Raw genomic sequence first — 16,795 nt, forward strand, 5'->3', positions numbered from 1 at the left:
ATGATTTCGTTAGCATAGGCCCCAATGCTAAGTAAGTTTCTCAGTGGGGGTTGGATGTGGTTGTCTAATCTTGTGTAATTAGGCAGGCTGCATCTGATGGCGGCAGTTACACATGTAACGTAGGCTATATGTGAAAGGTATAGGCTTTGAGGTAACTAAAAGAAAATGAGTGTCTGCATTAGATTTTTCCTTTCCTAAACAAAAACGAGGTGGGCGTCCTGTTCAATAAGGAAACACATCACCGCCTGGACTAGCCTACCACCTAGGAAGCCTCCAACATAAAAAGATCAGATTCACAGGATGCTGGAGTGGGCGATCCTAATTAATAAATATGGTAGTCCTGTGGGGCTGAATATCCCAGAAACACCCATACAATCTTAGCCATTTGCGCTATTGGATATGAAGAACGGATTTCGTCTAAAATACGATCTATAAACTGCATGTTCTCTATCCTCTGTTGCCCGTGCGCAGTGAGAGGAGCATCACCACATCGCATGATCGCTGAAAGCGGAGCAGCGGCGCGTCTTTTCTCACAGGCGTTGATTTTGCATGAGTGAGAGACTGCGCGAGCGAGCGAGCGAGAGGGTAAGAGACAAGGGAAGAAAGAACATGCAGGTGGCGTTTGGCTGTCACAGCCTATCGCAAAATCTAAATAGTCAGATATTCGACCGTTGTATTTTACTATGAGGAGGGTATGCTGGACACAACAGGGAAGAGAAATTCCCTCAACAGAAGACCCATCAATAAAATAGCACGCGCCCCATCTGAAAGTACCTAAATAAGCTCGCGCGAAGCGAGAAAACGGACAGTGGACCAGCAAACTATGCACCGAGGATGATTTCTGCCAAGAAAAGTCTGGAAAAGAGTCGTTACCGCCTCCATTATCTTGTTTGGCATAATAAACACCGGCAGCTTGAGAAGGAGCTCTCGGCGAGTGAGCAGGTGAGAGGGGTTCAGGCTCCGGGTGTCTATCTTCGGGCTATGAGGTGTGGGCCACGTCTGACAGGATAAACGGTCGTAGATGTGCCAAGTCCGATATAGTTAGCTCAAGCGGCTCGTTGGAAAATTCGATTCGTTAAATGTTGGTGACAAATAGTGTGCCTGGTAAAACCTACAGGAAATAATGCAAACAGCACAATATAGCCATTATATTAAACATTTGAATATTTTGCCTAGTTCAGTCTAAGTGTTACTCAATATTTTCAATATCTTTCACATAATTTTACAACTTGTGATGTAGCGTTTAATGTATTCGACAAACAGTAACAAAAATGTATATTAAGAGCTCCTAATCGCTGTTTCTCCACTTATGTTCACCGAGTGTCATTTCACTGCGGTTCCGTTACAGCAGCTATATCAGCTGACGGCAGTGTATCCGCTGCGGTTGCAAGTCGCACATTTTTTTTAATTGTTAAAATGGTGTAAATTAGAGGGTATGGATAACATTGTGGGAGAGGACAATGGTCAGTTGAGTAATTCTTCGCACAGTAGCTCTTCACACAGTCATGAGTGGGTTTGTAAAAGGTGCGTCTGTCATTCTGACGAGCCTACTGCCTAACAAATTTATAAGGCAATGACTAAAAATCATCCATTAATCAGGCTGACATCAACCTATAATGTAACACTTTCAATGACAGCACACAGCAGGCTTTGTGAAACAAAGAACACTGCCTGAATAGGCAATAACCTAAAAAGGCAGACTGAAAATAACAGATTAAAACATAACATTTGTTTCCTGTTTAGATGTTGTAATGTTTGTCACATTAACGGATACAGCCAGTGAAGTTTTTGATATGGAAGAGAATGACCCTTCATCTTAATCTGGCTGTACACATTAGACCATGGTCATGTTCTTCATGTTCTGGGTGGAGGAAGATTCAGATAGCATGCCGTGTTGAAAAATATGTATTGTCTTATCCAATTGATTTTTACAAACTAAACCTATTGCATAATATTCTGAGAAACCACAGTCATAAATATTTATTTCAAAGCCCAATCTTTGCTCTCATTGAAAATTATTAGTACATGCTTTACTGGTGACCACTCATGAAGCAAGATTCATGATAACTGAGCTGAGGAATATAAATGGTTTTGTAAATAACTTATATTTTTTGCTTTTCTAATGAATTAACAAGTGTAGTGTGATTCCGAAACAAATGATTATTCACAGCTGCATCCATCATTTATCCATTATAGTCCTGCCTAGGCACTAGTTATAATTCCAGAGCTAACACTGCTGATTATGCCTGTGATATAAAGCAATACTGCATTATCTGATTTATTGGCTGCTTACACCATAATCGCACTACAGTTGGCATGAAGTGCAAACTTGAGATTAAGGTGTTCTCCTGGTTCAGTGACAATGGGTCGAGCTTCAAGGATGGGTGGAGCATTTACACGCATGCATGTGAGTAGGTACTGAGGAGGGTGGTCAATAGAGTCATGACTGTTTTCTTCTCTGGAATTTTGAAGGAGGAAGCATGCTGCTATGCGGATGGACTAAGACAAAGGTGCTGCACCAGCACACTCGCTTATGTGATTGGTGTTGGGTGTCAGGAAATGAAGGGGCAAAAAAATGAGCCAGCAGGCGTGGGGGTGCAGGGGCATGCAGGAAAGGAAAATAACTTAGCAAGTGAGTTGAATGGATGGACCCTATTTGCACTTTTCCATGACAGTGTCATAAAAGAGGAGCACAGACTTGACAGATGATGGTATGGAGAGTGGTTTCACAAAAAAAAGCAGAAAACATGAGCGTACTTTGGAGGAGAAAGCAGAATTGTGTAATATATCTGCTACAACACAACCACAGTTGTTAACAGATCCTGTACCCAAAAGCATGTTTCCAGGAGAAATAGTTATGTCATATATGAACACATGTCGGTGTGAAGTCAGCAGCAGCTTGGATTTGTTTCCTCGTATTCTCAGGCCTCCATCATCTACCCAACTCCTCCCCTCTACCATGGCACTGTGAAACCCAACACTGATTGAAGAAAGTTGTCACTAGGGAAGAGGAGGGGGCTTGGAAGAGTAGCCTGAGATTTAGTTAACTTATTTGAAAGCTTTTAACAGACAGGGAGGGACTGATTGCAGATTGAAGAGATGTCTGTACAGACAGGGCTGCAGTATGTGCCGATTGTGTGGGACGTCGAATTGGAAATGAGGAAATGAAAGCTACTTTGAGGATCATATCTGATTTCATTATGGGTTCTGACCTGAATTTGCCAGCAGTGGAACAGAGCATGTGTATCCACGCACACATATACAGAGCCTCCATAAATAAGCAAAATAATAAATACATACATTTGCTACCTGGTATGCTAACTTCTTTATGAGCATTAGTCATCCTGCCATCTTATGTTTCTAATAAAAAGTTTCCTCATCATAATTTGACTATGCAAAAGCTAACTTGTGCTTTGTTTTACATTCACATGGAGAATGGACTTTTCTCACTCTGGCTTCCATTACTCCCCCACTATCTTATCTTTATTCCCAAACCCTTGGGCCATTCACCAGAATGAAAAGAGCCTAGATGACATCATCTGAATGCTCTGAAAGGGAGAGTGGGTGGACATACAGGGCAGAGTGTAAAAACTGGCCCCAACCCCTGTAATCACTATGAGATGATGGTGCCTCTCCTCATATGTCAGCCATCTGCCGTTCTTCAGTGTCCAGTTCAAGCCTGAATTGAGCACACCTGATCACGCTACTCAGGGTCTCCTAAAGATACAGGCTATTTTTCATATTTTTCAGTGCCCATATTAATGTGTCCCACATATTAAAATCAAGCATACAGCAGTTGTCAGCTACCATGTGTGTGAGTCTAACCTTTGGTTTGGAATTCATGGGGCATATCAGTTATGAGATGCACTCAGATTTACCAAATCCTTTAAATATAAAGTTATTTTTAAAAATTATAAAATTATCAAAAATCAAACCTTTGTGCAATCATTGCAATTGTAGTAGGGAAAGCTAAGATTTATTGGTGAAACATCAAGTTAACATGATGTGAGGGATACTACTGGAACTGGATAAGAAAAGGCTCACGTAGCCATAAAATGCTAACCAAGCTTCTGTTTTGGGTCTTAGGCCATTGAAAATATGGTTGTGGTCATATTAAATAAGCTCATATGTTGTAATGCACACTAATCTTTGTTTTGTATCACATCTGCATGAAGTTTGGCAAACAATGGTTGATTCATTGTAAACTCTACAGGAAGATTAGATTTCCATGCAATTCCATGATATCTACTTTATTTCTTATTAAATGATAATTGTGTCAAAATAACGTTTGTACATAGAAATGTTTATTAAAAATGTTATATAAAAAAAGACTAGTAGACAGGCTCTGATGGGCTACATCAGCTCTCTGGGTTTCACATCAACTGCTGAACTGTACCCACTCTTCTCCCACCATGGAGAGTTTGCCAACCAAAAAGAGTCGCTTATGTCTGAGGCCTCTGAGAGCGCTTGTCAGGGAAGCCAATCATAACATAAGAGAAGCTCCCTCAGCTCCTCATCCATCTCAGGCCTGAGGCTGTGCTTTCTTTCCCTTCCTTGTGGTCTTTACTTGTGAGAAATCATCCGCAAGTAATCAGACTTGCTCAAATGAAAAGCTAGCATTAAGGTAGTATTATTTACCTTTCAATTTATGTGCAAAAGGCATTGATTGACTGTGCTCAAAGTTTTTTGTTTTTTGCTCACACTGAAGAACTGTAATAACTTGGACCTATAACTACACATTGCATCTTGAGTAGTAAGACCCTCCCAACACACAACCATGCACACATATATGTCCACATATGCATGTGCACACACACACACACACACACACACACACACACACACACACACACACACACACACACATATCCATGATGTGCCTGCCTCCCACATGCACAGTTTGGGCTCCCCATGAAAGATTGATGCAGGTTTAAGTAGCTGCCACAGAACATTAGCCAAGACAGAGAAAGCACAGGAGCAGATGCTCCACCAGAGATGACTATCAATAATGCAGCCTGCAGCAGACCTCTGACTCAAGCAGAGAGAAGGAGAAACAAGAAGAAGAGGGGGTGGGGGCACATGCAAGTCAGTTGTCAAGGAAGACCCTGGATGACATCCTCAAAAAACCCTTATGATCAGCCAGCCTTTTAACACACATTTGATTTTGTCTGTGGGCAGAATTTGCACATGCTGCTGTGTTTATGGCTCTTTTAACAGAGTAGTGTGCATATGACAGAGTGTAAGTATTAGTTACCAAGAGCTAGATCAATTGTGTATAACCATGCACTCTCTGTTGATATTTAAAATTCTTTCTACAATAAGCAGGCCATGTTAATATCAGAATCACCAGACAATGTGCCAAGTTCAGTATCTCATTGTTTGGGCAAGAGAAGTAATATTTGTCTTTGTCTTTTTAACTGTAAGAACAGCACATTTTCTGTTTACTGTGCAAGATGAAACAATAATTCAGTGATGGTTTATTGTGCACAGTAAAGGTGGATGGGCAGAAATGTGTGTGTGTGTGTGTGGGTGTGTGTGTGTGTGTGGGTGTGTGGGTGTTTGTGTGCATGCCTGTTTGCAGTATAAATAGCAGTGGATGACAGTGGTTGGCCAGTAACAATTGACTCTTGTTCTGTACTGACTCTCTCATATCACTCTGTCCAACTCCTCATAATATGGAATTTCATACGTCTTTCCTTCTCTCTCTCATTCTTCCTCCCTCTCTTTCATGGTCTCCTCTTCCCTATCATCTCCTTCTCCCTTGAGTGTTCACTTGTCATCTCCTCTCCTGTGCTTGCCTGAGGGCAGAGCTGAGCTCCCCACTGGATTAACACAGGAGCCATCTTCCACTTTAAACTGCAGCCATACTCCTTTTTCTCATTCTCTCACTTTCTCTCTCTTGCTTTCCCTCCATCACACCATCCCGCTGCTTCACATCCCTTCCCCTGCTCCTTCTGTTACCATAGCAATACACCTTCCATCCCCATCCATACTTTTCCTGACACCCCAGTCCCCCATCGCACCCCTGTTGAGTCAGCTCCTCCTGGTGACAGGGTTGCTGTTTTTCTGCCTCCATGTCATGACGTGGGGTGGCATGGCATGGTGTGGCATGGGGCAGCGTGGGGGTGCTATTTAAGCCCGGGTTGTTGTTTATGAGCATGGCGCTGGTGTTGATGAGGGAGCTGGCTAATTGCAGAGCAGGGACTGGTGCTTAGGGAACCCAGGCACTCTGTAGGGGAACAGGTTTCCCATGGAAAACAACATTAAATCTACTGCAGGACTGCATCCACAGCATACAGATGCTGTAAGAGCGGAAACAGCACACACACACACACACACACAAAGTGTAAATACAGTACTTACAGACTGCCAGCATTACTGTGAGGCAACTGAACAGCTCTCCCAGCAGACTGCCCTCGGGCTGTAATATGTTTTCATTATGATTTGCCAGTCTGTGGCATGTACGTAAAAGCAGTGTTATGTGTCTCACTTACTGTAAGCTTGCTTAAAATAAAACAACCCCGAGGCACTGCTCTCATCTGCATATCCACACAGTCATGCTGGAGCTGCCTTTGCTGACTATATGACCTTGCTTTTTGACAGTAGAATTAATGTGTGTGGACACAAACCCAGGCAGAATGCCAGTCCATCAAATATGATTAACTGGGAAGTACTGGGAGCATAAATAACATCATTCATCCCGATAAGGTTTAAGTTATGTTTTCTCCATAAATCACAGTTTCAGCTCCTTTACAGCCCTTGGGGTGGTGGCTTGGCAGTGAAAGATGGACGGATTTGACCAGATTAAGAAAATTAGAAAGGCAGAATGGCACAGTGTCATTTGTGTGTTTGTTTGCAGGTTTTCCCATGTTGTGCTGTCTGAACGCTCTGCTGTTGCTGCTATTTGTGCCTGCATGTAACTGGCAGGCAGTGTGACAGTTTAATCATCTCCTGTCGCTCCATTCTCCATCACATACTCTCACCTTGCACCTCCCGAACTTCCACTCCAAACCTGCCGTCACTCACTCCCTCTCTCCCTCTCTCTCTCTCCCTCCCTTCCTCCCTCCACCCTCAGGTGGACGTGGAAGCATCAGACCCTCGCGGACGGACCCCTCTGCACCTGGCCGTAACTCTCGGGCACCTGGAGTGCGCCCGCGTATTGCTGCAGTATGGCGCAGACGTCAGCAAAGAGAACAGCAGTGGCTGGACAGGTAGGAAGGAGGCCTCCTCGCAGCCATCAGGGGTGTGGCTACCATGCTGCTCTCAGACCCAGGACTGAGACAGCACTGCTTCCAAGGTAACGCCTGAAAAGTGGCAAGTAATTAGAGCACATTAGAGCACAAATGATACAATTGGGAGGAGAGACTGCTGAGAAAAGTTATAACGCCTTAAAAGAAGTTAATTTCCCTTTACTGCCATACTAAAAACAGACGATTTTTGTGTACGGTGGCCATATCTCTTTTTTTCCTCTTTCCCCCATACATGCAGTTCTGCAGGAGGCCATAAGCATGCGCGACCCTGAGCTGGTGCGGCTAGTCCTGCGTCACCGGGACTATCAGCGCACCATTAAGAGACTGGCTGGGATCCCCCGTCTGCTAGAGAGGCTGCAGCAGGTCTGTGGCGACCAGCAGAAACACATCAGCACTGCTAAAGTCAGAACATAGCCTAACAGAGACTGCCACCCATCACACTGAGTGGGCGGCTTAATCAGTACATGAGCTCCTAATGCCAGCCTGTTTCTTCTCTAGTTAGTGCCCCCATTCAGTTGATAAATATTACAAATAAAACATTATACATATCCAGATCCATTTTGAGAGGAATAGTTTTAGGGTTCTGGAAAGATATGAGCACTTGTGTGTATAGAGAATGGGCACATAGGTACAGGCAGGCCGAGTGTGTATAAATAACATGATGCTCATAAAGCTCTACTTATCAAATTGGACTCTGCTGATCACTCTACATAGTGCTTGCACTCTTTTCCTCTCTCTTTCTCTCTCTCTCTCTCCTCTCTCTCTCTTGCTCTCTCTCTCTTTCTCTCTATCACAAACACATAAATATATATATAGGGCTGAGAAAAGAGCTGGAAGAGGTAACAGTGGTGTGTGTGTGTGTGTTTGTGTGTGTGTATGTGTGTGTGTGTGTGTATGTGTGTAGTCTCTGGTAAAGATTGTGGCAAATATCCTGTCTCCTCAGTGACACTGGTCACTTCTTTAAATGTTCGTCCTTTTGTTTATGATGGAGGTGCCATCTTCTCCACAAGGAAAATATTAATATCTTTTGAATGCTGTCTTAAACGTTTACCAGCCCATGTTGGCTTTCAATAAGCAGAGATTAACACATTCACATTAAGCCACTGTCTTGTATCAGTTGCCTTTCTCCTGTGTTTCTTTCTTTCCTTTTTACCTCTCCGCTCATCTCTGCCCCCTCCTCTCTCAGGCTCAGGACTTTTACGTGGAGATGAAATGGGAATTTACAAGCTGGGGTAGGTAAAAAGGCAGAGTATTCTGCAGATAACCTGGATTACTTCAAACTCAATATTGACACTATGAGCAGGGCCAAACATTGTGTCACGTATTATATTAAAACATAATTATTTGGACTGATTTTATACTTATTATAAAAAGTATTCATTTTGTATTACATTTATTTTGAGATGCTTTTTTTTAAGCGATAATGATCTAAGACAAATCTGAAGAAGGTTTCTGAGATTTATCTTAACCTTTCTCTCATTGGGTGTTAATGGACACTCTGGTTCAAAGGCTCTGAGAGATCTGGAGAGATGCTTTCAGGACCTTGTGCCAGCTACCTTCCTCTCCTGCTCTCTGTTTCTAGTTTCATTTGTGTATTGAAGTCAGTGTAATTTTGTTACAGTAATCTACCACACAGTAGCCTATACCTGTTGGTGCTTTTTGTTTTTGTTTGTTTGTTTGTTTGTTGTTGTTGTTTTTAATTATTGGTGCAACCTCTTTGTTTATGACGTTTTCACAGTGCCTTCATTTGTGTTCACATCCTTTCATTTCTTTCCTGTAATTAAAAGCTAAAATCACAACTAAAAATATTCAGGAATGTGCATGTGAATATTAAATCTTTTAAACTAGGATGTTCATGAACTAGGATTTTTCTATTCTGTTTTTTATAGTTTGAAAAATGTAAACAAATCACTGAAATTACATAGTTTTACCTAAATATGTCCTTAAAACCAACCGAATTAGTACTTGACTGAATATTGCATGAATATGTTTAATATGTATTTATAGATTCAGCATGCTTTAGATTGTTTAAGTAATTTAGTTCATATACTTCTCCATCAGATCTGCCTTGCAAAAGAGGTCAAACAACTCAATGGGATTTTACCTGTATAAATAAATTATAGTTCATAAATAATTCAGGATTTCTAGAATGCCTGCACTGTGACTCTGTCTCCCCCTCCCTGGATGTGTCCATGTCAGTGCCACTGGTCTCTCGCATCTGTCCAAGCGACACGTACCGTGTGTGGAAGAGTGGCCAGTGCCTGCGAGTGGACACTACTCTCATGGGCTTTGAGCAGATGACATGGCAGAGAGGCAACCGCAGCTTCATCTTCAGGGGCCAAGGTATCTGACATCCCTCCTCCATCATGCTCTGCCCATCTCTTTGTATTTTTGTGATGAGATGGTTTATTGTTTCCAGGGTTTCTTGGTTGTGTTCTACTAAGACTTGGCAAGTTGTGGTTCACTGGTGCTAGCGATTATGCCACATGTCCAAAACTGATGGCAACACAAGAAACCGTCCGTCTCAGTCTCTGACTGGCTGCTATCTCCTCTGTCCCCGCCCACCTCTGCCTCTCGTCAGACTCCAGCGCCATGGTCATGGAGGTGGACCATGACAGGCAACTGGTGTTCTGTGAGACTCTGCCCAGCCTTCCCCCATCACCCTCTTCGCCCTACTCACACACACACCCCGCTGCCCTCAGCCTGCTGGCAGCACTGCACCCCAGCGATGAGCAGGTAGCTGCTCGACTCTCTGCCCCCATGGTGACCACACAGCTAGACACCAGGAACATCTCTTTTGAAAGGTAAGCCGGGACTAACGTCAGCCATTACTGAAGATGACACCTTGCTGTCAATAACCCAGGCTATTATACATGAAAAGACAAAAACATAGATAGCAGCTATTTGCCTTCACTGCAGAAATGTAATCTGTATTTCTCTTGTTCCCCTTACCTTTTGTGACAGCTCTTAGGAACATACTGAAATAGATCTTAAATTAGCGAGGGATCAAGAGAGATCAAGCCTCCTCCTCACTGCCAGTTCTCACTCTTTGGTTGCATCTCCTTGGGGTTTCTTTTGCCAAGCACACATGCCAGTGCTACTGCGCACAGCCTCCTTATGGCACTCGTGATGGGCTCACCTCCGCCTGCAGTCCTGCAGTCCCGCACTAACGCCTCCGTCTCTCTCTGCCCACAGAAACAAGACAGGCATTCTTGGCTGGCGCAGCGAGAAGACGGAGGTGGTGAATGGGTACGAGGCCAAGGTACTGTCTTTATGCTTACCCACACAAAACACACACACACGCATGCATTCACACACACACACACACACACACACACACACACACACACGTGTGCACACACAGACATACACTTTTGTACTGCTGCACAGCATGCTTTATTGCTTTGAATCAAAAGGATTTAGACTGACGTTAGCTAATCCCACAGCAGGGCAGCCAGTGTACAGGGGCACGTGGAGAGTCGTTAACAGCCATCTGTCTGTTCTAGGTGTACTGCGCCTCTAACGTAGAGCTCATCACCCGAACACGGACTGACCACCTTAGTGAGCAGCACAAAGCCAAACCCAAAGGTACCTAGAGAGACAGTGGGTTCTCCCTTAGTATTCTCACAGAAAAAGGCACACTCATGGTGAAAGCTAATTCAACATTTAAACATTGCTGCTAAAACCTAGAGCTAAGACACTGTCAGTCAGTAGAAGGCCGGAGTCATTGCACTTTTCCCAATTTGTGAAATGTGTTAATGAGGTTTTCCACGTCTACCACAATAGCATTGTGTGATGACTCGAGAAGTGTGGACACTCGACAATAATAAATTCTGTGTGACAGTATTGACAAATTGGACAGATCAGTCAATAATCCTATCAAATATCCACTCAGCCCTACAAGCTTCTAAGCCAGTGGAATGGCATTTAAGGCTCTGGGGAATTGGTGGCCAACAGTAATAGGTGCTTTTGCTCCACCCTCCTATAGGCAGTAAAACCCCTCTGCAGTCTTTCCTGGGTATAGCAGAGCAGCACATGGGGCCAAACAACAGCGTGAGTGCACTTCCCTGCTCTACTCATCATAATGGTTTAATTATGCTCCTCGGTATCAGCCTCCACTCACAATATAGAGAGCATTCAGCCTTTCTGCATTGGCAATTATCAGTTTCACTTCCCTTGTCTGTGTATGAGGTGAATGCCTGTGTGTTTCAGCAAACACAGGTGACCCAGATGTCAAGCCCTGTGAGGAACCCCGGGGCCCTGACAGCAGAGGAATACTTTAACCCCAGCCTCTGTACCAACCACAAAGACATCGGCCAGCCATGCCACCTCACCACCAAAATACAAAGGTGCCTTCTATCCAGCTACAATGCTAACATGCACCACATCCCTCAGAGATGTTCCTTGTCATAATAACTAAGCCATTCTTTGCTTGCTCAGACTACATAGAGAGGTTCTCTTTTACGCAGACACCAACAACTTTGTTACTGCTTGAAGTAACATTTAAATATTAACCAGCTCTGCCATCTACATGACATGTATGCATGAATTACAGAGAAGCCATAAAATTGAATGGGCACCAGTGAAGTCATAACCACCCCGACCCCCACACCCACACCCCCCCCACCCTCCCAGTGTACCTAAGCATGCTGTCTGTCCCTCAGGTTTAAGGCCAAGTTGTGGCTGTGTGAGTCGCATCCTCTGTCCCTGGCCCAGCAGGTAGCACCCATCATAGACCTCATGGCCATCTCCAATGCCCTGTTTGCCAAGCTCAGGGACTTCATCGCCCTGCGCCTGCCTCCTGGCTTTCCTATCAAGATAGGTGAGAGCTAAGAAAAGAAAGAGGAAGAGAGAGAAATGTGTACCACATTTACCATGATTAAAAGGATTATTATTATGTTTGTTCCACAGTTTTGGGATAAACATACTGTATGACTGTGTACTGGGACAGTAAAAACAAAAGTGTTCATTTTGTTTAATCTCTGTTTAGCTTGGATGAAAAGATGGACATGAGGTATCACCAGTTTTAGATTACTGGGAATGTATTTTTTTCTTTTTGCATTCAGTCCATTATTTTAGGCAAGTGGAAAAATTAGGTCAAGTGAACTGTGGCATTTCTGTATTCATAATTATTTGGACAGTACTTCCGAATTAGTTTATTTCCCTCTCTATATTATGAGTGTCAGTAGAAGGCTGTAGTTGTCAGGCTGTTCCTGGTTAAAAACAAATAAACCTGTAATACCAATAAATATACCACTTTGCCTCGTCTCCCCGTAGAGATCCCTATCTACCATATCCTGAACGCCCGCATCACCTTTGGTAACCTGAACGGCTGCGAGGAGGGGGGAGCGGGCCAAACGGAGGGGGCGAGAGATGGGCAGAAGGACAGCCCCAGGACAGAGACACCGTCCCCAGGCAGTGACTCCTCCAGTGTGTCCAGTTCCAGCTCCACCAGTAAAGACCGGTCCAGTCACTTCCATCAGCACACGCCAGAGCAGGAAAACCAATGTTATAGAGAAATTACATTCACCCACACTAATATTCTGGCCATAACAAGGATTAAATTGAACGAGCATCACTGACTTTATTCAGTTTTTTCCTCAGGTGTGCTATGTCAACTTCCAGCTCTTTGTAGTGAAAGCATTAACCACTCCAGGAGTCAACAGTGTTGCAGTGCTTTTAGTTTATGTATGTATGTGTGTGTATGTGTGCATGTACCTCAGACTCGTGTCGTGGGGGTGAGATTCCACCTTGCGTGTTTGAGGCTCCGCGAGGCTACAGTGTCCTCGGTGGGAGCCAGCGAGAGAGCATGCGTGAGGAAGAAGATGACCTGCTACAGTTTGCCATTCAGCAGAGTCTACTGGAAGCTGGCTCTGAGTACGACCAGGTCTGACACACACACACACACACACACACACACACACACACACACACACACACACACACACACACACACACACACATAACTAACAAAAGGAGAAAGACCCAGTCCTCACATACATATTACACAATGAACAATGATATATGGTAATAGACTCATGAAAGCAATTACTTTCTGTGCAGGTAACGATCTGGGAGGCTTTGACAAACAGTAAGCCAGGAACTCACCCACTCTCCTGTGATCCCAGTCGCCTGGAAAGGTCGGCAGCCACTGTCTTTTCTCGGTAGCCTCAGGGCCTCAACCAGAAGGCCCAGTTTCTATTCAGCGCCTAATATACTGTAGCTGTTGTCACAGTCCCTCTGCCAATACTCTGTTCTGTGCCATCAGTATATAACCCTCATTCAAGTTCACTGTTGTGCTCTCTTCAGCTCTGTTTGCTCTTCATAGACAGTTTCATCAGTCCTGTCTAAGGCAAGCATAAACAATATCTTAATGAAAACAGTGTTTTTCCACCTGAGTCAAGACCATCCATATCACTTCTCATGTCTGTGTGGTCCATTACTGTCACAACTAATTCATTTCCAGGTGTGGTGACAAGGTTTATTAGGTGGCACAAGTGTGTAAAATGTGCCAAAATTCACGTGTGGGTGTGTGGATATGACAGCCTTAGGTTACATGATGGTCCCATTGCCACTGCTATGTTTCTCTATTATCACCCACTTGGGCTAAATAAAAATGTTATCTTTAAAAAAGTAGCCTTTTCTATACTTGGTTTTGTTTGCAGACATCACATTTGCAATGATTGTTTCCCCTCCCAACATCCAGAACTCCACAGCATAAGACCAGCCCCGTGGCAAGTCCTCGCAGCACCCCCACCAATAAGCCACCACGCAGCTATGATGAGCAGCTCCGACTAGCAATGGAGCTGTCTGCACGGGAGCAGGAGGAGGCGGAGCTCCGACAACAACAAGAGGAAGAGGAATTCCAGCGCATCATACAGCTGTCACTCATGGAGAAGTGACAGGAATCTGAGCAAGTAGAAATCTAGAGGCAGGAGAGCGTGCAGAGCAACACGCCAATGAGAAGTGCGATTTTTCTCCTCTCCTATGTCCAGCCCCTCCTCCTCCAGCAACCTGCCTGAGGCAGCAGTGGCTTTACTGTCTCTGGCCACTTTTCTACAAGTTTACAACCACAAGCTGTTCAGCTCATGGGCAATCAACTATTAGGCACTAGACCGGTGTGCTGCTACTCAGCAAATGTGTGTATGTTCATTTATTTACTTATATTTATTTTGGAGGACTAAGTGAGGCTGTAGCTGCGTTGCAGATTACAGTATCTCTTGTAAAGCCATCAGCCATTCACACCCTCCCAGACTCCCCACCGCTGAGAACACACAAGTTCTGACGGCGCAAGGTTTACAAAACTGTACTGCATTACTTTTTACAGAAGTGGTAGATTTGAGTTTCATTTGCACAAATTTTGATTGCACTGTAGTAGAAAGCAAAAGGATGAGCTGTGGTGATCGTTAATGGAATGTGTACATGTAGGATATGTTGGTCTCTTGTGACATTAAGCTGGACAGTTGGCAGCTATTCTCTGTGCACGATGGGAACAGCATGTCTTAATTTTGTCACCTCATGCCTGTATAATTTCATTTTATTTGTATGAGAGAAAGCACGTTTTTATCCAGGTGTTGCAGGATTGCTTCATAATTAATAGGTGTGAATAACGTAGTATGAAATTAGTGACAGGCTTACACCTTTTTTCAGGTCTTTAAGTGGGCTAATTTGAGGTATAATCAACAATGAATCAGATCCTCACTGCAATATTTAGATTTTATGTCATAAGCTTAATACTGAACAGTTCAGAAGCATACATTATATTGTATGTATCATACTTAATATGGTGCTATGTTAGTCGTTCCTCTCATTTTTATTATAATCAATGTAATTTTCCTACAATATATTCTTGTGTTTGGATTGAACATCTAAGCTTTCTTCCCATCTCGGTTTTAATTTTTGGCTTCCTTACAGTGCTTCCCAACCCAGTCTCTTAGAACCCCCAGTGAGATTATTTGTTCTATGTCAGCACTGGAGCACATGATTCAGCCTATCACTGGCCTGACTGTCAGCAGGAAGGTCAGGTACACCAATGCAAGAAGAAAATTAAAGGGTTCGTTTCTCCAGATATAGCCTCATCCAGGATGACAGATAATATCTAATTGAATCTAATTGAAGTTTGTCCCCTTAGTCTGAAAACCTGGGTCTAAGCGACTGGCAAGAGCTGTTTAATTACTTTGTAACCTGAATAGTACAATTAAAGATATGGCCATACACCATTCCTCACTTCACATGGAACTTTGAACTTCAGTAACATAAGATGAGTTTCTTTTTAAGCACAATTTTAAATATAGAAGTTGCGCTCCATGATTTATATCCAATCAAAGTGACCAAAGGGCTGTCCAGCAGTATAGAAGTTAAAGTGATGCGTGTATTGGTGTGTAGTGTAGAGCGTTATGGATATGGTACCAGTGATTATAAGGATTAAGTTGTATAGAAATGCTTGATGTGATTCAATGTTTGAATATCATAATTATTAAAACTACACAAATATTTCCGTTTTTATTTGCACCTGATATGAACGTGGAGTATCTTTATGGTGTTTGTATGACGTGATGGAATTGCCTACAATGATGCTGCTCAGATTTGTAACTCAAAAAGATAATAAAAAAAGAAAACAATATTTCATACTGAGTGGAAAGTCTAACTGGATAATGACAGTAATATTTGTGAAGTTGAACCACAGTATGGTGGATATCAATTAGAAAAAAGACACAACTATATTAAGTCCACTTATTAAATGAATTTATTTATTGATTTTTTGTGCATTTCTCAGTTCAGACCCAGATCAGGATTGTACTTTTCCAGAGCATTTCATCAAAGATGAGAATACTGATGTACTTAAATAGTTAACACAAAATATAAGAACATCAACTACTACCCCCCCCCCCCACTTTCAAAAAACACCCCTTGTGTCACAACATGAAGCAGTGTGCGAAGAGCATCGTCAGTAGCACTAAGTGAAGACCTAAGGCTGCAGTTATTTTTGGAGGTTTGGGAAAGCACTGCAGCAAAGGCCAGGTCCGACTCTCCTCCAATCTCAGTGTAAATCAGTAATCTGCAGAGAGCTTGGGCCGCCTGGTGAGTCAACCTCAATGAATAGGATTAACCGGGGAGAGAAGTCAGAGTTGAAGCTGTGAAGAGAATCCTCAAACTGCTCAGACGTGGTCTGGGCATTGGTATGCCACTCTAGAGGGTTATAAATATATGCATGCATGACAGATGATGGGAAAGTTGAACTTAGAGTAAATTAAGCAACTGTGGGCAGAATTTCAATGGCACTCTCAAATGTGTATATTAAGTTTTTTAAGCATGTTTGAATAAAAACCTTTAAGTGAAGACCACAAAATGGCTGATATATTTTAGCAGAAATTAAACTTAAATCCTCTCCCAGTTTGTAAGAAACTATTTTATGGGCAATTAGTGTGTAGTGTATTAGAGTAGATCGAGTTCATAAGCATGGATAAAAAATATAGAAGGCCCACGATTGTGACACGTTGGCTGAGTGATTCTGAAATAATGGCACATTGTTAAAGTACTTCTAA

General features: G+C 43.1%; 1 protein-coding gene across 3 annotated transcripts; it reads left to right on the forward strand.

The window, feature by feature from the left end:
- The first annotated feature begins 277 nt into the window (after positions 1-277).
- ankrd13b (ankyrin repeat domain 13B) lies at positions 278-16,134 on the forward strand. 3 transcript variants are annotated; one of them, XM_027005886.2, is made up of 16 exons: positions 278-942; positions 7,076-7,211; positions 7,489-7,613; positions 8,437-8,482; positions 9,450-9,593; positions 9,832-10,054; positions 10,446-10,512; positions 10,757-10,838; positions 11,239-11,303; positions 11,463-11,599; positions 11,915-12,072; positions 12,528-12,704; positions 12,974-13,137; positions 13,314-13,414; positions 13,560-13,602; positions 13,957-14,037. In XM_027005886.2, the coding sequence occupies exons 1-15, from the start codon at positions 835-837 to the stop codon at positions 13,576-13,578; spliced, it is 1,752 nt and encodes a 583-aa protein (XP_026861687.2). In that variant the 5' UTR covers positions 278-834; the 3' UTR covers positions 13,579-13,602; positions 13,957-14,037. The 3 variants fall into 3 exon arrangements, with proteins under 3 accessions (XP_026861687.2, XP_026861688.2, XP_026861686.2); XM_027005887.2 differs by having other exon boundaries at positions 13,314-13,390; XM_027005885.2 differs by lacking the exon at positions 13,560-13,602 and having other exon boundaries at positions 13,314-13,390; positions 13,957-16,134.
- The last annotated feature ends 661 nt before the right edge of the window (positions 16,135-16,795 follow it).

Source organism: Electrophorus electricus, chromosome 15 (assembly GCF_013358815.1).
Source record: "Electrophorus electricus isolate fEleEle1 chromosome 15, fEleEle1.pri, whole genome shotgun sequence".
NCBI classification, from domain to species: Eukaryota; Metazoa; Chordata; class Actinopteri; order Gymnotiformes; family Gymnotidae; genus Electrophorus; species Electrophorus electricus.